The sequence below is a fragment of the Peromyscus eremicus genome, chromosome 10 (assembly GCF_949786415.1).
Source record: "Peromyscus eremicus chromosome 10, PerEre_H2_v1, whole genome shotgun sequence".
In the NCBI taxonomy this organism is placed as follows: domain Eukaryota; kingdom Metazoa; phylum Chordata; class Mammalia; order Rodentia; family Cricetidae; genus Peromyscus; species Peromyscus eremicus.
In genome coordinates this window covers 84,516,396-84,538,735 of record NC_081426.1, presented here as the reverse complement: position 1 = coordinate 84,538,735, position 22,340 = coordinate 84,516,396, and the positions used below count along the sequence as shown (strand labels likewise).

Here is a 22,340-nt window from a genome sequence, read left to right as displayed (position 1 = left end):
CTTATGAGAACTTACAAATTTGGTTACATTTGGTAGTTACTGTGCTTTACCGGGTTCTGGCTGTTTGATTTGTTTCCTGTGTTTTGAAATGAGTTGGATCTGTGAGCCAGAACTCTGAATTTCAGTTTCTGGGGTTTAATTTCTCAGATAACTTTTTTTTCTTTTTAAATTTCTTTTACTATTTTATACTTTAAAGGAACATTATTTAGGTGAACCTTGCCATGTTCTCTTTCCTTTAGCTACTTTGTAATTTTAAAGTTGTTAAAATAATACGTGTCTTAATCCAGAAATAACAATAAAGTCATCAAATAAACAACAAAAATGTAATTATTAACCCATGTTCCATGCTTCACAATGAAAATACCACATCTTTGCTTTATTAGCTGCACTAACACTGGTACCTGAAATAGATTTTTATCTCTGGACAACTTCAATTTTAATTGAATCATAGTATATTCTTTCATTGCCCAGGAATCTTACAGTGTGAAACCCTGACTCATGTTTACTTACTTTCCCCTAAGAACTTGGCTGTATATCTCTCCATATTGCTTTACTTGGTGAGATCTCATTTCTCCTTTCCCCTCTCCTCCCCTTCCCACTCCTTTTCTCTTTTTTTATTCCTTCTTCCTTTCTTCCTCCTCCTGTTCTCTCTTCCTTCTCCCTCACTCTGCCTTCCTACCCTCTGAGGAGGATTTTTGAGTAGTTTGGTTAACTTCTTTATGGTAAATATTTCTAATGTTTTACATCTTGAAAATTAAAAGCCTTGTTCAAAGACCCATTCTGTACTCGTTAATATACCTAGTTCTAAAGAGAAGTATGAAAGATGTAAAGGAGACATTGCAAAGCTTATGGAGACCTGTGCATATGTCTGTTACTTTCTAATCATAATGTTAACAAAACAAAACCTTCAAAATAAGTGTTCATCCTATAGGCTCATATTTAATGCAACATCTGTGTGTAAATTTATAAAAAATAGTGACTTTGTTAATAAGACAAAATAGCCAAGTGAAACAAAGGAGGGAAAATTTATTTAGCTCATGATTTTAAAGGTTTCAGTTCACAGTTTGCTGGCTCTATAAATTTTGGACCACAGCAAAGCAGAGAAAAACTGTTCACTTTATGGTATCTAGGAAGCAGGGATGGGGTAGGGACAAGACATCCTTACAAGGCATGCCCTCAGTGACTCACTTCCTCCACTTGGGCTCATTTCCTCATTTCTACCATTTTCCATCCCAGTAATGCTATCAAATTAGGAATTTGTTAGTAGGTTAATCCACTGATACGTTGAAGTACTGACACAATCACCTCCCTGGAGCCCATTAGCTGCTAACCAGGCCTTTAATACAGAGCTTGCAGAGGGCATTACAGATACAAATATAAGAGTAAACCTTGAAACAGTGTAAAATTGTTTCAGGTTTGAAAACTTTGAATCAGGAAAAGTATTATTTAACTGGGTGTCTTAGTTTGCTATCTGATTATTATGAAGAGACACCATGACCAAGGCAACTTAAAAAAGAAAGCGTTTAATTGGGGGCTTACTTACATTTATCAAGGATGAGTCTATGACCGTCATGGCAGGGAGCATGACATCAGACAGGCAGGCATGGCACTAGAGCAGTAGCTAAGAGCTTACTGATGAGTTGGAGGTAAGAGAGAGAACACTAACTGGGAATGGTATGAAACCTCAAAGCCCACCTCCCAGTGACATAGCTCCTCCAACAAGGCCACACCTCCTAGTCCTTCCCAAACTGCCCACCAACTGGGAAACAAACATTCAGATACATTAGCTTTTGGGTTCTTTCTCATTCAAACCACCACACTGGTCATAGGAACATATCTGAAATCTCAACACGTGGAGGACTGTGTCAGGAGAGCGGCAAGTTGGAACTAAGAAAATTCATCCCCATAGCCTTTACACATGTAATCTAAATATTTCTGAAAATACTGTGACCTAGACAGTAGGATTCTTAAGAATTTGAGCCTTGGATTTTCAATGTTGTAGCTGTCAGAAATACATTTAATTTCTCTGTTTCAGTTTCTCTATTTGTAATAAGAAGATAGTAAGAGCACTTATCTCAGAGTTGAATAATGATTAAATGATCTGATTCTCATAGTGTTTAGAATGATATCTAGCAGATCTGCAATAAAAGCTATAACTTTAGTATATGCTAGCTATTGCAGTTTCTTACTAGTAAACATACAAGTTATTTAACATTCCTGATTACAGTGGGATATGTTTGACTAGAGTGCTAATTTTTCCATGAATAGGGCATTTAAATCTGGTTATAACAAACAAGGGAATATGCTAACTGACAGTAAGATATAGTGCTGTTTCAGACAGTACATAATAGGTTTTAACTTACAGGGATTAGTAAGCAGAGGTAGAAGAAATCTTTTTTCCCCCTCTATGGTGAAAGGAAAAAAAGGAAAGAAAATAGATTACAGCAATATCTTTATCATTTTCCGACATTCCTTTTGTTCCTTTATATATACTATCACCAGACAGATTTTTGTAAATTTCAACTCACCTTCTATTTCATACTTAAAATGTTTCAGTTATAATAATAGTTACTATTTCCTGATTTTACATTATGTGTTAGGTTGAGTCAGTAAACTTTTGGTAAAGATGTAAATCTTTTGATTTTGTAGGTCATGTAAGATCTTCGTTGCATAATCTGTTTTTGTTGTTGTAATTTTATTTCTTGCATTTGAGGCAGGATTTCACTTTACAGCCCAGGCTAGTCTATAATTTGACACTCCTCCTGCCTCAATCTATTTAGTATTGGAATTACAGATGGGAGCCATATCCAGCTAAAATTTTTTTTTTTTTTTGGTTTTTCAAGGCAGGGTTTCTCTGTGTAGCTTTGCGCCTTTCCTGGAACTCGCTTTGGAGACCAGGCTGTGCGTGCGTGCCTGCCCTGCCACCGCCGCCGCCACCACCACCACCTGGCAATTTTTGTTTTTTAATTATTACTTAAAGAGTAAAAATTAGCCGGGTGGTAGTGGTACATGCCTTTAATCTCAGCACTCAGGAGACAGAGGCAGAGGAATCTCTGAGTTCAAGGCCAGCCTGGCCTAGATAGCGAGTTCCAGGACAGCCGGAGTTATAGAGAGAAATCTTGTCTCAAAAAACAAACAAAAAACAAAAATAAATAAAAATTAGTAACTACTATCAATTCAGGGTGTAAGAAGTTTACTATCCCTATGCTAGATTTATTTATAAATAAATATTTATAAATAAATAAATATTTATTATAGTATTGGTGAAATTGATATTATTAATCCCTAGTGTATATTTGAGAATACTGAAATTGAGCAGATTTCATGAAGATCACATACTAAGTGAAGGTTGACAGTTAGGTTGTTGGAATTCCTAACCTGTGTGCTTTCCAGGATATTTGTTGCCTAGTCTGCTACAATAAGGTGCACATTTCATAGCACCATAAGGAAGGCCCGTCAAGATCTTTTCTTTGCTTACCTCTCCAGTTTTATTATTTATTACTCTTTCTTCTCACATATTCCCTAGCTTAGCTACAGTGAGTAACTTCGAGTCTGGTCTGTGCTTTAAATGTGCCTACAGTACCTTACACTTTATGACCCCACTGACTTCTTTAATAATTCACCTCAGGTGCTACTTAATCTGGGAAACCTTATCTGACACTTCCAGGCTTTGCTTTATGATTTTTCTTGTATGCCTTTAGTATTGTGTGTGCTCCTCTTTGATAAAATTTGCCACAGGGTCTTATAATTACCTGGTTTATGTCTTGGCTTTTCTTCTAGACTATGTCATTTTGAAGAGTATAGATGATATATACTTCATCTTTATAGCTTAAGTGTTTGACATAATAGGAAACATGTAATGCTTTGTATCTAGTAAGAATTTAGGAAATGTGTATTAAATCCATAAGTGCCATTATAAGCAGTGGAAATTATATCAACAAATATGTAGTTGCAGATGTTAAGTTTTGGAAAGTCAATTTAACTTCTGATTAACTTTCATGACTTGATTAGGAACATGAAGTTAATGGGACAAATTAAACCATGATTATTTGTGGGCTCTGTGCCTACATAAGGATTATTAGTTTTGTCTTTATGTCATTTGACACATATTTCAGTTCCAGAGCAGCAAGTATTTTTAAAATACATAAATTGAGGTCTCTTACTAATATTTACTTATTTATTTTTGGTTTTTCGAGACAGAGTTTCTCTGTGTAGTTTTGGTGCCTGTCCTGGTGCCAGCTCTGTAGACTAGGCTGGCCTTGAACTCACAGAGATCCACCTGGCTCTGCCTCCTGAGTGCTGGGATTAAAGGTGTGTGCCACACTGCCTGGCTCTTACTAATATTTAAATAAAAAAATTGTAGTGTGGCTTTATTTTAGAAGCACTCGTTAGTTAACCACACACTTATTTTTACTGGTAGATACTGTATAGCTCCGAAATCTCTTATTTACCTATACTATTAAAGACATTGGGAACCATTGGGTGATTTTGAGTAGGTTGATAAAAGTTTAAAGTTTACTCATTCTCTTTGAACCTGTGCTAGGGATGGAGCCTAGGTTTTAAGAATATTAACGTGGACATTTGAAGAAAGCCTAGTTTGAGTTGAGCAGTCTGAGCACCAATTCAGCCTGATGGGTGTACCTTTTCTCCTTCAACAAAGAAGCTTATTTTTGCAGCAGATAGAGGCCACTACAGAGATCTATAGCTGATCAAAATGCAAAAAATAAGTGACTGAATGCCTAACCCCATTTGGCACATCTACAATATAACCCCTACACCTAAGACTCAGGGAAAAATCACAGAGGAGGTTTCAGAAAGATAAGAGCCAGAGATCCAGATTGTCTGCTGCAAAGACATGACAAAGAAGCTGAACCATGAAATCTCAACAATATGATTGCCTAAACAAGACCTGCATAATGACAACACCATTTGACATACCAGTGTGGATGGGTTAATCTCACAAGATCCCACTCCTGCAAGAGGAGCTATAGAGTACTCTGTGGCTTCCAGAGAGGGAGAGGGAGCTTTATCCAGTGACCAGTTCTCTGATACCCAATTATCATCCCTAAACACATGTTCATTTGAATAACACTAAATGGTGGACTTAGTAGGGTGTGTGTACATACACATACATATATATACATATCTAAGTGATAAGTGTTGAATTTGGGAAGGGGTTGGGGGCATGGAGGAGTTGGACATGGAAGGAATTGGAGTGGAGAGAGAGTAGAAATGATGTAAGTACATACTCATATGAAATTCTCAGGAAATGAAAACTTTAAGTTAAAATATTAATCTGGTAGACGAGGAATCAGTTGAAGTGAGAATAAATTTCTTTTAAGATTTAGAATTAAAATATAAATGGTTAAGTCAAGAAATAGGTATAAAGTGGTGGTATAGATATAATCAAAACATTGTTTGAAATTCTCAAAGAAGTAATAAAATAGATTTATGTTGAGATGAAAAAAGAAAGCTTCCAAGGCACATTGGTTATTTTGTATGAAGGAGAGAACTCAGAGCAAATGAGAATATGCCAAAAAGTTGGTTCAGGGAAGGGAATTAAGAATTTTGTGTTAGCAGTGGCACAAACTTTTAATCTCAGCACTTGAGAAGCAGAACTTCCAGATCTCTGAGTTTGAACCCAGTCTTATCAATATACTGAGTTCTGTTCAGGCCTGCCAGGGCTACATAGTGAAATCCTGTCTTTAAAAATAAAAATGTTAGAGAAATAGGTTGGTGCAATCTCTACTGGAATGATTTGCATTGTTTCCTGAATTCAGGCCCTTCTTAATTCTTTACTGAGTATATTCAGTATTGACTTCCTGGCCTGTAGACCTCATAGGTTCTTAACTTTTGCTAGGTTCTGAGAACACCATTGATAGCCTTGAGAAGGCTGTGGTTCTTTTATATAATAATTGAAGATAAATGAAAGAAAATAAATTGTATTGAAAAAGAACCTTGTTGGGCTGAGAGTTTAGCTCATTTGGTAAGTGCAACTTAGCATCACTTAGCCTTGGTTCTGTCCTACCACCACGTACAGTTGGATGTAGTGGCACACACCTGTAATCCCAGCACTTCGGAGATGGAGGCAAGAGGATAAGTTCAAGGATACCCTGTGATACGTGACACCTTGTCTCAAAAAGAAAAACAAAATTAGCTCTTCCCCTAAAAATTTCTAATCAAACAAAAACTATTAATTGAAATACTAAAATAAATAAAAACAAATATGTGGTATGAAAGTATATGTACTTCCTTATTAGTGCATTTAAGTATAAGATGATCTAGCAGTAAGTCTAATATTAGACAACCATAATTGTAAAATATGTTTTAGTAGTGAAAATATTCTGAGATTTTTGTAATAACTATAATGTTACATGAACATTAAATTCTGTTTTTGACAAAAATCATAGTTACCTATCACTACTATGTAGGTTGTCCAGGTCTATATGAAAACTGTGATACAGTTTTCTGTACATGATTCAAATTCACAGATTTCTCTGATATTCATGGACCCCAGGTTAACAATCTATGCTTATATTATCTCCTGGGTTCTCTCAACTTTGTGTATTTTGTCTTAGTTACTTACTTTTTTTTTTTTTTAAATATGTGCTCTTTTAAAAAGAAGAACTTGAAATAATACTAAAGGGGATAAATTCCCTGGTTATTTTATCTCATAGTAATTAAGACTGTTAGTGTAGTATATAGAACTATTATCTGAGCAATATGCTTTTATATAGCCGTATTTACTTTACATTTAAAAAAAGTAGAATCATTGTATATGCTGGGTTTTTTTTTTTTATTAAAACACATCACACTAATTTTTTATCCACTGGTACATTTTATACTTTCAAATTTTTATAGCATTAAAAATTTGTGTTCCACATTACAAAACTCTGCTTCCTGAGAATTAAAGGTGTGTGTCACTAAGCCTGGCTCATCTGTAATAATTCTAATGGTCTTTACCTTGCTGAAAAGTTCTCTGTACACGAATAAGACTGTAAATTTTTTTTTCTGCTTTTTCTAGGAATGTACAGAGCTAAACTTGGCATGACTTAGTCAGAGCTTAGGTTTTATAGTTAGACAACTTATGCTTCATAGTTGTGGGTTTATTTTGTTTTTTCCATGTTAAGGATTAAATGATAAGCTAGGCAAGTATTATTCCTGAGCCATATCTCCAGCACTTAATCTATGTTTAAATTCCAGTTAATTGCTTCTTGGGCTTTTGGCCAAGATCAGGTGTAGCATCTGTTCTTATCAGTTTGCTGTCTGATGTATTATCTTTCCAAGAATAATATCTACGTTTTTGGAGTAAGTAGGTAGAATAGGAACATGCTATACATTCATTACATGTATAGACCTGGTATTGCAAGAATAGTACGCTGTGTTGGGTGACTTAAAAGAAATTCTACTTACTCATCATCCGTGGAGTATTGGATGTTTCATAGCTTTTCTGTATCTTAATTTCCTTATCTGTAAATTGAAAGTTAATGTGTAATTCATAATTTTAGTGAAATGAAACATGAGAGTATATACAGATCAAGCTATCTAGGCATGTACTGAGCATTTAGTGCATGTTTTCTTTTCCTTCTAACTCATAAACCCTGTCTTTCTTTATCCTACTTAAAATTCAATTTAAAAGATATGAGGGAGTTTCAAGATAGTGTAATCCTCAGTTTTCAGAACTAGAGAAGTCATTTGGGATTAGTATTGATTGAAAAGAGACCAAATCTTCAGTTAGTAATTATGAAGTCACTTAAAAGACCAAGTGAGTTCCAGGAAAGGCGCAAAGCTACACAGAGAAACCCTGTCTCGAAAAACCAAAAAAAAAAAAAAAAAAAAAAGACATTTTTCAGCCAGGCGGTGGTGGCGCGCGCCTTTAATCCCAGCATTCAGGAGGCAGAGGTAGGTGGATCTCTGTTGAGTTCGAGGCCAGCCTGGTCTACAAAGTGAGTTCCAGGATAGGCTCCAAAAAGCTACACAAGGAAACCAAAAAAAAAAAAAAAAGAAAGAAAGAAAGAAAGACTGTGAATATATATAAATTTAGATAATTTTTATTATCATAAACAAATAATTATAATGTACTCACAATTAATCATCTTCCTGATTAAAATTACTCAGTTCAGATTTAGTTCTTAGTGGCTACTTTATATTTGCATACATTATTCATTATATTACATTAATTTCTGAAATGTTTTATATTGTTTTTGTGGAAAATAACAAAGTATTTTGTAAAAAAATGAGAAATAGAAAAATGTATACATTTGTCATAGTTCCAAGACAGTGAGATTTTAAATTTTTGTTTATTTGTTGTAATTTGATTACATTTCTCCCTTCCCTTTTATCCCTCCAAACCCTCCCATATATCCTTCCCCATTCTTCAGATTCATTGTCTCTTTTTTCATTATTATTGCATGCATGTTGTATTTATATAAACATACATATTCCTAACTATAGTCTGCTGAATTTACATAGCATCACTTGTATGTATTTTTTCAGGGCTGACTGGCACTGGACAACCAATGGGTGTGGTCTTCCCTGGCAAGGGCCATCTCTTCTGCTCCCGGCTTTACTCAGTTGCTTGTAGTTCTTTGTGTAGGGTTGAAGAGTTGTGGGCTTTTCCTGGTCTGTCTGGTTTGGCATGTTTGTTAATATCTCTCGTTCAGCTCATGTTTGGGCAGTTAGGTTGGTGAGACTTAACACGTGTAGGTTCTGATGTTACTACACAATCTTACAGCAGACTCCCTGATCCTCTGGCTCTTACAGTCTTTCCACCCCATCTGCAATGTTCCCTGAGCCTTAGGTGTGGGAGTGTCTTGTAGATGAATCCATTGGTACTGAGCTGCACAACTCTGCATATTGATTGGTTGTGGTTTTATGCCTTGGTCTCCGATGAAAGACATTTTCTTGATGAGGGGGCGAAGACTATACTTATCTGTGGGTATAAGGACAACTGTTTATAGGTTGTTATTAGGGATTAGTATGCTAGTTTAGTAAACTGGTGATTGTTGATTCTCCTCCAATAACCATAATTTTACTAGCACTGAGTAGCTAGCTAGATTTTTAGTACCAGATCATTGGTGTGGTTCATAGGCATCATAAGTGGGTAGAAGCTTGCATGATCCCTTCTAGTACCACGAAAGCTACTCCACAGGGAGTGGGAATTCAGGCCACTTCCAACTCTGGGTCTCTGGGCCCTGTTTCTGAAGTACATGGTGTCTTTAACAATAGGGACTTAATCTTGTCCTTCCAGGGGTTACCAAGGACAATAGCAATAGGCTGCAAGTTTTGGGAGTCTGTTAGATATCCCTGGTATTGATTTGTTTGTTTGTTTGTTTTGGCTTATTTTTAGGACAAAGGAAACTGTTCTGTCATGGGTTTTATATAAATGTTTCTAAAATGTTACATTCTTATGCCTTTTTGTCAAAAGTAACTTCAACATAAAGTTTAAGAAAAAAATGTAGCATTTTTCTCAGTTGTAATAGTGGATATGGATTGTGTGTAATTAAGTTTCAAAAATTGATAACAAATACCATTCTTTGACTCTATAGCTACCTGTTATTCCTAATATGTTAAATGTGTATACTGTTACTATTTTGCATTGTCTAGCTACTGGAACGAAATTGTGTTTTTTAAGTAACAGAACTAGACATTTGCTTCCCTGTGACCTTTAATGAGTTTGTTATGGAGGCATTTCTACTCTAGGACTAAAATTTGGAAGAACATTATATTTTGTGTGTTTTGTTGCTTTTGTGGAGTGTCTACCTGCCAAGAAAACAGAAATTGAAGTGAAAGTTCTGGGGCGTTTGTAGGAAATGAACAAATAAATTTAGTTTCTTCTGATAAAATACAGGTTTCTCTTTCAGTGGACAGCTTTTGTTTTTACTTTGGCCATAGCATGGAAACATTGTTGACTCAGAGCCTTTGTAAGTTCTCAAGTTGTTTATTCTTTTAACCATTTATTTTAGGAACTATTTTAAAGTCATTGCCTCTATCTTTTAAACCTTGTTTGTTCAGTACAAAGCACTACCTTTTGATAGGGGTTTGTATGAGTAGATTGGATATTTTGGTGAGAAATTAATCATGCCCCTTTCCCCCTCCAAAGGTTGATCTTTATGTTTAATGCTGTTTTGGATGATTGTGAGTCAGCATTGAATCTACCTTTCCTTTGAACCCTTTTATAATAAGATATGGAACTTTTTCTTTTATGGTTTTTGAATGTTATTCTGGACAGTTTGGTTATTGAAATTTTTTTGTTTTACTTCACTGTTTCTAGTGGAGACTTCAGATTTAGCTAATGCTTTTCCACATTCTATACTTTGGTTCTCAGAAAAGTAATAATTAATTTTATTACCTCTTTCTAGATTACTGTTTTCATCTAACACTGGAACATTGTATAATTTGGTTCGTGTCAAAAAATATGGGACAGTTATTACAGATTATTCTTAGGCTTTTGTATTCAAGGTTTAACTTAAAATATTTTATCAGAAAACTAAAGTGATACAAAAGGTTATGCATCATGAAAAGGGTTTATTAAACTTTTAGTTTTTATACTGTTTTCTAGAAATTGAAATAAATAGTAACTTAAATTACTGTTTCCTATTTTTTTTAGATGCAGTATAACCTTCTTAGTTTATTTATGACGTTGTTTTGTGTAAGGTCTTGCCTGACCTAGAACTCTATATGTAGCACAGGCTAGCTTTGAATGTACAGAGATCCATCTGCCTCTGCCTCCTGAGTGCTGAGATTAAAGGCGTGCACTACTACACCTACCATAGGTAATTGTTTATCTAAACAAAATTTTGTGAAGTATGACTAAAGTCATTGATTTCATATATGCTCTGAGACAAAGCATGAAATAGGAAGGAAAAAGGAAGATTTTGTATGAATTGTTTTGTTGCTTCCTATTTTCGGTCCCTCTCTATTTAAACATGTTGGGCCAAATGTAGTTCTTTAGTGGACTTGTCTATGATATGTGATCCCTTTATAGGCACTCTTGTAGTTTGTCTCATTTTGGGTCTAAATATAATTTATGGTTGACTTTGTTTATAGAAACAGACATGCTGTCATTTCTAGGATTATCTGAAGAAAAAAAAAACTTAGTAATATAGGATTGTGTTTGCTCATTTTCCAGGTTATCCTGCCAGTGGATTTAGTAGTATACTTTTCTGTGTGCATAACTTGCTAGTGATGAGCTCTCTTAATAGAACCATTCATAATTTTCTGGACCTTTCCACATCAGTCATTAATAAAGAAAATGCCCTACACGCTTGCCTATAAGACAGTCTTAAAAAGGAATTTCCTCAATTAAGATTTCCTCATCCCAGATATGTCTAGGTTTCTGTCAAGTTCACAAAAACCAACCAGCACAGAGGTATTTTCTCAACTGAGGTGTCCTCTTTTCAGATGACCGTATCTAGCTTCTGTCAGGTTGGTTAAAAAAAAAAAAAAAAAAATATATATATATATATATATATATATATATATATATATAAAACCAACACAATGTATAGCATTGATCATATTCCTTTCCTGTTAAGTTTTATAAAAATGATGTAACATTAATGAAACATGCTTTTTATCCATCCTTACTGTAGATAAGGATTACGTATTGTGTTGGAATCTAGGTCTGTTTGATTTGCTTAATACTTTTATAAATCTTAGAATGGAAAAATGCCTACAGAATTCATGTGTTATATTATATAAAAAATACAGCTTTCATTTTCTGAAAACTTTGAGAAATATTTAAAATAAGCCAAATGTGGTAGAAATCAAGTATTTCTCTGTGAAAAATGCTTATATTCTTTGTGCTTTATAAGTAATTATGCAACATTTATGGAAAAATAGGGTTTATTATTATTATTACTAGAATTTTGGGGTTCTCACTGGGTTGCCAGATGATACAGAGAACATCAGGGGCCCCCTTTGGATTCTTGGTGTCATAAATAAAAGAATGTAGGAATGGACTTAAATGGAAGCTCAAGGACAATTTTATCAGAGTTTAAAGAAAGAACATCCTAGGGTAGGCAAGTTGTAAATCCTCAGTAGGTGCCTGGAGAAGGGAAGGAAAAAAGCCATGCCCTGGAGGTCAGACCCATTCCAGCAGCCATATGGCAGGGAAGGGAGCTTTAGGAAAAAAGTAAGGAAATCTAAAGTATCAGAAAAGCATATTTACATTCTGGGCTGCACCCAAAAGAAAGAAAGAAAAGAAAATGGAGAAGTTGTACCTTTCTAACTCAGGCCTCAGGAAAGTAGACAGACTGATCAGACCTCGTGGTAGCTTATAGTGACTGCAAGAGGTAGGGAGCCAAAATTCTGGGAAGGAAGAATATAGATAGTACTCAGTAAAGGAAAGTTTATGGCATCTATCACTTTAGACTGACGTAAGTTGAGCCTGCCTTTGTAGGTGTAGTCCCTTGGCCAGGTGATTGACTTGGCCCAACTGGAATGTTAGGTCTCCATCTAGGCCAGAGATTCTGTTCTCTTGACTAGAAGGATTTTTTTCTACTTTAACATTGTAACTCCAAATAACATAATATGATGAGATTAGAATTGAAGAGTTAACCTAGAGACTGGGGATAAATAACCAATGTGGAAAACTTGACCTCTATTCCTTTAAGTAGAGGGAAAACTGACATGAGAAATTTTGATTGTGGTCTTAAATGAGTTTTGATTTCTTGGTACGTGATGGAATACTACTATACTTTATTTTTAATATGCAGCAAATTTTATATCTCCTGAAAGTAACTCTTAGATTTGGAATACTGTTTCTTAACTTAAAAATAGCAAGAGATTTGGATACTTGGTTTAAAGGCACATGTGAGAAAGAACAAAGAAAACTGAGCAAAGACACAACTGTAGAGCTGAGGATGCAGCCTAGTGGGAGAAGTCTTCCATGGCAGGTGCCAGGTCACTGACACATAAAAGTCAAGTCAACTGTAACTACGTCATTTGTAATAAGGATAGCATGTAGATCCTGAATTAGACACATGAGGCTTTTCATTTGCTAGTGTTTGATCTGAAGTGGATTTTATCTTTTGTGTGCTATCAAAGCAGTAAGTTTTGTATTGGACCCCTTGAATAAAGTTATTTTCAGGGCTTTTTGTCATCTGCTTAATACTTAGCACATTTGAAGTGGTTTTATGATTGATATAGTTACCATTGATGATTGTTCTGTGATTAGGAAGACAATCACATGATTTTTATTTTAGTTGGCATGGCTCTGTAATTTATCTAGTTAAGGACTTCTGAGGATAAAAAGGAGCAACAATTACCTCAGAACAACAGGTATAAATTTAGGCTGACTTGGGCAAATCAAGATATGCATTTACCTGACTAGGATGTGTTGATGTTACTTGATGGCAAGTAACAGAAGACAAAACTCAGCTTGCTGTGGTAAGGGAAGCATACTGGGCATGGGTGCTGCACATGTGATTTATTGAGAAATCTGTCTTTTCTTTTGTTTGTTTTCTAGACTAACTTATGAGGTCAGCTTTTCTTGTAGTTGAATGGCTATATGGAACTATCTGGGTTATAGCTTTCTTTGTCTATGATCAGCAGGAAAGAGGACCCTACTTCTTCTACAAACAGAAGGGGTCTTGAGCATTGTCTAAACCAATGCCAGGGTCAAGGGGAAAGCCATGTGCTGTTATGTTAGTCTTAGGTATGAGATGTCTGGGTGTTACTCAAATGGGAGGATAGAGTTACAGTACTCTTAGATTAGTTGAAGTTCCATTAAGGAAACTAGTTGTAAGATCAGCTTTTCTAGGAAAGCAGTGCAGCTTGGCACAGGGGAGGGAATTGGGGAGCAACACTGTTTTCTGAAGTCTAGTGTGGTTGCTTATTTGCATTTTCCCTTAGGCATCTGTTAAAGAGTTTCTCCAAAAGCTTAGAATATTGTAGTGTTTTTCTTCAAGTGAGAATATGTAGTATAAAATGATTTAACTAGTTTGGTGGTTTGGTTAGAGTATACCAAGACAGATTTCTGGGGGTGGGGGTGGCAACAGCATGTTGGAGGCTTTGAGGTGACTTCAGGCCACAGCACCAGAGAAGTGTGGTGGGATCTCTGAAGAGAATCAGAGCCCACTTGGCAGAGGAGGGAGATTATTCTTACACCTTTTGAGGATGGGGAGGTTCACCAGAGGCTGCAGCCAGGAAACAGGGAAGAGGTAGGCAAAAGGAGAGAAAAAGAAAACTTAGCACTTTTTTTTCTTTTTTCGATGCTATATTATTAATTGTTGCTTGAGAATTTCTCTCCAGCTCCCGCCACCAAGTCCCGCCAGTCCCAGAGCCCACTTATAAAATAAACACACAGACTCTTACATTATTTAAACTGCTTGGCCATTAGCTCAGGCCTGTTATTGTCTAGCTCTTACGCTTATATTTAGCCCATTTCTATTAATCTTTACTTTGCCACGTGGCTCGTGGCTTACTGGTACCTTACATCTTCCTTCTCCTGGCGGCGGCTGGCAGTGTCTCTCTTCCCTTCAATTTAATTTTTTATTTGCTCATATTCTTCCCACACACATGGATTTTCCTCTTTCCCCCAAATGACTAATTTCCTCAAATAATAATATGATTATAATAATCATAACTTTAAAGAAGCAGTGTGTGGGGGGGTGTCAGATGACCACTTTCCAAAGTTGGTGGCGTCCTTCTACCATGGGTTTCTGGGCTTGAACTCATTTCATTAAGATTATGTAATAGGCACTTTTACTGCATGAGCCATCTTTGCCGGCCCTGACTGTAATAATTATTGATATTTTTTTCACAGACTAATAGGGATGCCAAAGGAAAAATATGATCCTCCAGATCCTCGCAGAATTTATACCATCATGTCAGCAGAGGAGGTAGCCAATGGGAAAAAATCTCACTGGGCAGAATTAGAAATCTCGGGTGAGTGGAATTTGAAGCATTTTATGTAGAGCATAATAGCAACAATTGGCAAGAGTGTTGCTATATTTATAAGCTCTTTGTTGTCTTTTAACTGAATGAACTAATTGGAAATATGTAAGAATCCTGAGGCACTTAGTGTTTCTTTGATCTTTCTAGATATTTTCCCTTTTGTTTGAGATTGTTTTGATCAAGAGTAACCATCTATGGTTAAAGATATTCAGAATTCAATTTCTGAGTAAAATTAGGTTCTATAATAAATTTTGTGTTGACTTTTCCAGAGTAGTTTTTTGCAAATTAAAATTTTTGCTATTCTTCTATTATCTCAGTGCTGGCAAAGAAGGAAGCCTGAACTCCATCTGTGTAACAGTACCTGCTGGCTGCGAATAGGGCATGTTCAGAATTTGTTAAAGTAGAATATAATTTGAAACACTTGTAACCCCATCTGAAAGTGAGAAAAACATCAAATTAAAAGTGAAGGACATTGTATAAAATACCTAACTGCAACACTTCAAAGTTACCAAGATTGTGAAAAACAACAACAAAAAGAAAGTACCTTAAGTCAGAGGAAGGTTAAAAAGACATGATAATTAAAACAGCCTGAATTGAGTTTAAAGAACAAAAAGATATAAAAACTGGTAAATTCCAAATAAAGCCTGAGTTTGTTACTATGACTGTATCAGTGTTGGCTTCTTACTTATAATAAATATACCGTGGATTATAAGACTCTAACGTTAGGGGATAGCAAAGTACTTACAAGAACCCCACGTACATATGCGAAGCCAAAGGTTGGCTTTTACCCAGTAGATACCCAGAGTACCCCTTTAGTTGTATCAACCCAAAATACCAAAGTCAGTCCTTCCTGATTGAGACCTTTGTGTTAATCCTAAGTTAGCACAAGTTTCGCTTTTACTCATAGCCTCATCATTGAATACTTTGTTTTTGTACTAAAATATAAAATCCTAGTTGACACTTTGTGTTTGAATAAATAGCAGGAAAGAGTCTGTGGTAGAAAGAACCCTGAATAGAAATAAACATTGAGTCTAGTTATATAAAAAAATAACATTTTCCCTTTGAGATTTTGTGTTCTCTATATTCTCTTGCCATCTCTCATCTAAATCTTTTTGGAAAGTGATAAATGTATATGAGTCTGAAGAGATGGCTCAGCTATTAGGAGCACACACTGCTCTTATAAAGGACATAAGTTTGGTTCCCAGCACCCACATCAGGTGGCTTGCAGGCATCTCTAACTTCAGCTCCTAGGGAATCTCAGGACTCTGCAGCACTTGCAGCCATGGGCACATACCCACACAAACACATAGATACTCACTTACCTAAAAGCAAAACAAATATTAAAAACTGTTGCTTTGCTTTTATAAAATTTATAAAATAATTTTACATAAATTATGCTTTATCATAATTATAATAAAGACCTAGGATATGTCTCAGCTGGTAGAGTGCTTGCCTAGCATTCATAAAGCCTTGGCTTAGGATCAATTCCTAGCACCAAATAAACTGGATATGGGGGTGCATGCTTGTAATTCTGTCACTTGGGAGGTAGAGGCAAGAAAATCAAGAAGTTTGGGGTCCATCCTCAGCTACATAGCAAGTTTGAGGCCATTCAGGGTTACATGAGACTCCATCACAAAACCAGAACACTGACAATTCAGAAGATAGTTAACATCTCATTTTATAAACCCTGAGGCTAGGTGATTTGCCTAGACCTATATTGCTTATAAGTGATAAAAAATTGAAACTCTGAAGCAGATCTTCTGATTTAGTGCATGCTTTATGCCCAGTTGCTTACAGGCATTGATGTGAAACATATTTCTTTGAATACGTTGCACTTAATGTAAAATCTTAAGCTACAGTTGTTAATCTCTAACTATAACATCAGAAACCTAGGAAGATGTTTCCTTTGAGGACACAATGATTTTCCTGATGGCTAATCTAAGGTTGGTTCTAAATAATAATAATTAATTGTTTATTTTAAGTTTGTTGATCAACCCATGCCTTGGATCTAGATATATCTTACACTCATAATTTTCATGGAGTAGATGTAGACTGTTAAGACTGTTTAAAAAAAAATAAAAGCTCATGTTTATTTTATTACCAAAGTTTAATTCAACCTCAACTTTTATCCTTCACATCTGGCTTTGAGAGAGGTCTCAGTCAGCCTCAGTCAGTGTCTGTCTGTCTGTCTGTCTATCTGTCTCTGTCTCTCTCTGTCTCTCTGTCTCTCTCTCTCTCTATCTCTTGCTCTCTGTTTCTTCTTTCTTTCTCTCCCCATTTCTCCATTCCGTGAAAAAGAGTGACTTGAAAATGGAGTGAAGTTAAAGGAGGCCATTAGCAATTATATAGCTTCAAATACAAAGTTAAAATGTCAAAGATACGATATCTGTGCATTTGCTGCCTTTCCTAGCACTTACCAGTTCTTGGGATTCAAGTTTTGTCTTGGGTCTAGAGTTTATGCTTTCGTATTTTGCCTTTTAGGTAGAGTGCGGAGCTTAAGTACATCACTTTGGTCATTGACACACTTGACAGCGCTGCACCTAAATGACAATAACCTTGCTCGCATTCCACCTGATATTGCCAAGCTTCATAATCTGGTTTACCTGGATCTGTCATCCAATAAACTCAGAAGTTTACCAGCAGAACTAGGAAACATGGTGTCTCTCAGGTGAGGAAACATTAAAGACATGATTCATTATATAAAATTACAAATTTGCCAAATAAGGAAGTTATGGGATGTTATTTTTATGGTGGGATTTCCATGTCTGTGAAGACCAAAACATGGGAGTGGTCTTAAAGCCCAGTGCGAGTTGGCCTCCATTTAATCTTTCTTTCCCTTTGCATTGTAGGTTCCTGCTACTAATTTCTTTTGACAGATTTGAGGTAGGGGGAGGTTAAAAGTCTTCCTTAGAGTCAAGTCTGATAAGACTAATCAGAAATACTTGAGAAAATATCATTTGCTTATAAATGAAACTTTTAGGAACAAACTTCTGTTTGTAAATATGTGCTTTTATTACAGCTCTTTAATGAAACCTAACAACTTGATTAAAATGGATTTATAGTTCAAGGATCTTTAAGTCTTCCCTTTGTGGCAGGGTCTTCCTGTGGTGCCCCAACTGGCCTCGGCTTGCAGCAGTTCTGCTCTAGCCTCTCACATCTGGGGACTGCAGGCATGTGCCACTACATAGGAGAGATTTCCTACAGGATAAAACATTTTAGGACCTTACTAACTGTTTCCAAAATAAGAATTTTTTATCTTATCTATTGAGTAACAGTTTTACTGTTATTGTTAGGTGTGTATTTATTTATTTTTTGTTTTTATATCCTGACTATAATAGTAATAGTGTTTTAAAAGTTGCTCTTACATGTTTAAAATTAATAACTGTTGTGTTATTTATTTGTTCTTTTACCACCCCATAACTGGTTATGTGAATGCTGATTTTTTTGTCCTTTACTAATGAAGGTGTTATTTTTTTCATAATCTGTTAAAAATTTCTGTTACAAATTTAGTCCTATCTGTGTTGTGTCTTACTCTTCTGTGTTTGTCTTTATTGATCTGTTCCTATCTTTTCTGTTTTGTGCTTTAGTGCATATATTCTGTATTAGTGATTATTCTTCAGAATACATTTTATTTTTCATATTTTGCTTTTCTTTTTTTAATAACATGTTTGTGTGAGTGAATTCGCACATGTCAACAGCTTGCATGTGAAGGTCAGAGGACAACTTTGTGGGAGTTTATTCTCTACTGTCATGTGGGTCTTGTGGATCAAGCTTAGGTTGTCAAGGGTGACATCAAAAGTCTTTACAGACTGAGCCATCTGGCCTGCCCTTTTTTCATGTTTAAGTATCATTAGTTTCTGCAATATACTACCTTGTTCTGTATTTCTCTTTGTGTTTTTAAAATTTATTTCTCACAGTATTTTGACATGTCTTAGTTAAAATAGTTGACATAGGCAATTGGCTACTAATTGTTTAATCCTCAAGTTTGCTTAAAATTTTACTTTCTTCATGATGGGTGGTGGTGGTGCATGCCTTTAATCTCAGCACTTGGGAGGCAGAGACAGGTGAATCTCTGAATTTGAGACCAGCCTGGTCTACAGAGCAAGTTCCAGGATAGCCAAGTCTACACATAGAAAACCCAGTCTCAAAAAAAAGTAAAATACAATAAAATAAATTACTTTTTTTTATAAAAATCTTACAGATTTTGGATATGAATAACATCTGTCACTTTGATTGGTATCTACTAGATGTTGTGGATGAAAGAAAAACTTAATTTAGCCTGAGATTGATGTGTAGTTCATATACCCCTGAATTTAATCTGTGCTATAGAATGAGTAAATCATAGAAATATTTAGTAATTGTAGCACTTTAATAGTAGTGTAAGGCATTTGGGGATTAACATGAAGAAATACCGTGAATGTAAACATCACTTACGATGTGTTAGAAGAAAGCTAAGAATGACAAATGTAGGTATTAATAAAGCATGTTATATTATACTGAAACCTTTAAACATTTTTTTTAAACAGGGAATTGCTTTTAAATGACAATTATTTACGGGTTTTGCCTTATGAACTTGGCCGGCTCTTCCAGCTACAAACTCTAGGTTTAACAGGTGAGTGACTTAAAACAAAGATGATACATTAATACTTAGTGTTGAAGTATTATAGTGCCTTTAAAGATCTTTAACAGGTGAGTGACTTAAACAAAGATACGTTAATACTTAGTGTTGAAGTATTATAACGCCTTTGAAGATCTTTTTTTGAAGTATAGGTCAGTTTTGGAATGACTTTGAGAACGTGAGGAGGATTAGCTAAAGGCATTAGAAATGTAGAGGTTGAGACATTTTATCTTCTCTGGTCCACTCTCCTCCCCACTGTCCCTCCTCCCCATTTCTCTCTCCCTTTTCTTGTAAGTAAGGTTTCATACTCTGTAGCCCAGGCTAGCCTTGATCTCCTTACTCACTCTGTATCAAACCCCACCCCCCACCCCCATGCTGGGATTACAGATGTGAACCACCACTTCCAGCTTCATTTTATTTTCTATGTGCTAAATCTTATGTAGTTAAAACAGTCACCTAGGTAGAAGTAGGATGATGAGGCGAACCTATTCCTTTTGATTGAAAACTTATGGAATGCTTATTTTATAAGCTTAGATTCATGAATTAAGAAATTAATACTTTCTCACCTATTTATTTAATAAGGATAATTCTTACATTGTTTGGAACTTTCAGAACAGCTATTTTATACATTCTGATATTATTGATAGAGAGCCCATTAATGATAAATTAGCAATTTAAAACTGAACCTAGCAGACTTACCCTTTGAGCCAAACAACATTCTTGAAATAGCAAATGTTAGTATTGAATACTTTAACATGACTCTTTTCATGTTAGGTTACACATTCCCAAAAATTTATGCTATATTGCGAGCTGAATGGATTATTCTGATTATTTGTTAATTTTACTGTCCTATATTTTATTAAAGTGTTAAATCTTAAAACTAGTTTTTCTAGGCCTGAGTATATAACTCAATGGTGAAGTGCTTGCCTACCATGTGCAAGGACCAGGTTTGATCTTCAGCAACACCAAAAGCAAAACAAAAAAAGTAACTACTGTTTGGTTGGTCTTCATTGTAGTGGCATTTTTTCCTACTAACACAAGCTCATTAAAATCTCTTCTCTGACCAAAAGATCAGGATTGTCAGACCAGATTAAAAAAAAAAAAACAATATTAAACTTTGTGCCATTTATAGAAAATAACAATTTGGATTAATAAAGTAAAACCTTTTCAAGTATCTAATCTGTTAGTTGTTAGCTATTCTCCATCAACTAACTACAACTTAGCTTTGTTCTTGCCTATGGAGACATCCCTCTTACTAAACTTAATTAATTCTATGGTAAATTGAGAGTGAAATGGTGTTTATTTTTCTTCCTTTTTCAGTTTTCAGTATGTATACATGTGTAACACAGTATTTTGAGGATATAATTCATTCGTGTTATTTGCACACTATACACATAGCCTGACAGTAATAGTGTGGTTTTGTAGCAGTCTACTTTCTTTCCCTTTTTTTTTCTTTTTTCTTTCTTATTTTTAAGATACCTTGCTGTGTAGCTAGGACTGACATCTCAAACTCTCAAGTGCTGGGATTATAGGTTGTGCCATCATGCCCAGCTGAATTTCTGAATTCTCATTTTCAGTAGGAATGTTCAAACTGACCTCAGTATTTTTTTCCTTTTTGAGGATCTACTTAGTTTTCATTCAGATTTGTTTTCTGCTCAAGTGATTATATACAGAAGGGCAAGGAACTATTAGAAAAGAAAGAAAGCTAGAGCTTTTCATGCCTTTTAAAACTTTTTTTCTTAAGTAGTTAAAGGAATGTAATGTCCTTAACAAATGGTAGCTTTATATACACAGGAACATAACTTTCAAAATAATTTCTAAGTCAGTTTTTAGCTATTTTGAAGTAGTTTACATATAATGAATGAAAGAAAAGTGAACAGAGCATTTAACATAGTCTGTAAGACTTAAAAGATAACACGGTGTGAGTGAGCAGCCTCTGGGATGCAGCCTTGATGTCTTCATTTCTTTTTCTTCTTTGAAATCATAGTTACTGAAATTCTAATAATGATTTGTATTGTCCTGGTCTAACAAGCTCATTTTAGAAAATTACATTTTGAAATCTGAGGAATGTGTATGGAGGATGTTATTTGAAAAATTCAGAAAGGACCAATTTTTTTATTGGCTTTACTTTTTTTCCGTACAGTATAATTTTATCATAGTTTTTCTCTCCCTCAAGCCTTCCCAGATCCTACTTAGCTCCCTACAACCATAGGCATGGCCAAGACAGTAAGTTGGAGATGTTTCCTGTAAGTCACTTAAAAGTCCAATGTTGACATAGAGAGATGCCTCAGTAGTTAAGAGTGACTCTTCCAGAGGACTGGAATTTGGTTCCCAGAACTCAGGTTAGGTGACCCACATCTGCCTGTAACTCCAGCTTCAGGTTATCAAGCCCTCTTCTGGCCCCTGTAGGCACCTGCACACATGTGCATGTTCACTCACACAGATACCGCCTCCCCAACACACACACACACACACACACACACACACGATTAGAAAACAACTTAAAATTGTTTTTTTATTTTTATTTTTAATTTATTTAATTTTATGAGGAGAGGGAGTGGAAGGAGAGAGGGATTTTTTCCCAGTGGGTTTTGTTGTTGTTTGAAAAATGGTGAAAACATTTAGAATCTAGAAGTTTTGTTTCTTTTAGTTTCTCAAGATAGAGTTTCTCTGTGTAGCCCTGGCTGTCCTTTAACTCACTCTGTAGACTAGACTGGCCTTGAACTCACAAAGGATCCACCTACCTCTGCCTTCTGAGTGTTGGGATTAAAGGCATGTATCACCATGCCCGGCTTTAGAAGTTTCATTTCTACTTTGATAA

The 22,340-nt window shown here is 35.4% G+C and overlaps 1 protein-coding gene and 1 non-coding gene across 5 annotated transcripts in view; both read left to right on the top strand.

The window, feature by feature from the left end:
• The window catches only part of Cnot6l (CCR4-NOT transcription complex subunit 6 like), an 83,144-nt gene that overhangs the window by 5,481 nt on the left and 55,323 nt on the right, over window positions 1–22,340 (top strand). For 3 of the 4 annotated variants that reach the window (XM_059274695.1, XM_059274694.1, XM_059274696.1), the window contains exons 2-4: window positions 14,771–14,892; window positions 17,383–17,569; window positions 19,428–19,513. In XM_059274695.1, the coding sequence (XP_059130678.1) occupies window positions 14,781–14,892; window positions 17,383–17,569; window positions 19,428–19,513 (385 nt within the window). In that variant the 5' untranslated portion in view covers window positions 14,771–14,780. Of the gene's footprint in view, window positions 1–12,000; window positions 12,137–14,770; window positions 14,893–17,382; window positions 17,570–19,427; window positions 19,514–22,340 lie in introns of those variants that run through there. The other variant, XM_059274693.1, reaches the window with a different exon arrangement.
• Window positions 7,207–7,397, top strand: LOC131921344 (U2 spliceosomal RNA). Its single transcript, XR_009381967.1, has one exon. It is a non-coding gene; the product is annotated as a U2 spliceosomal RNA (small nuclear RNA).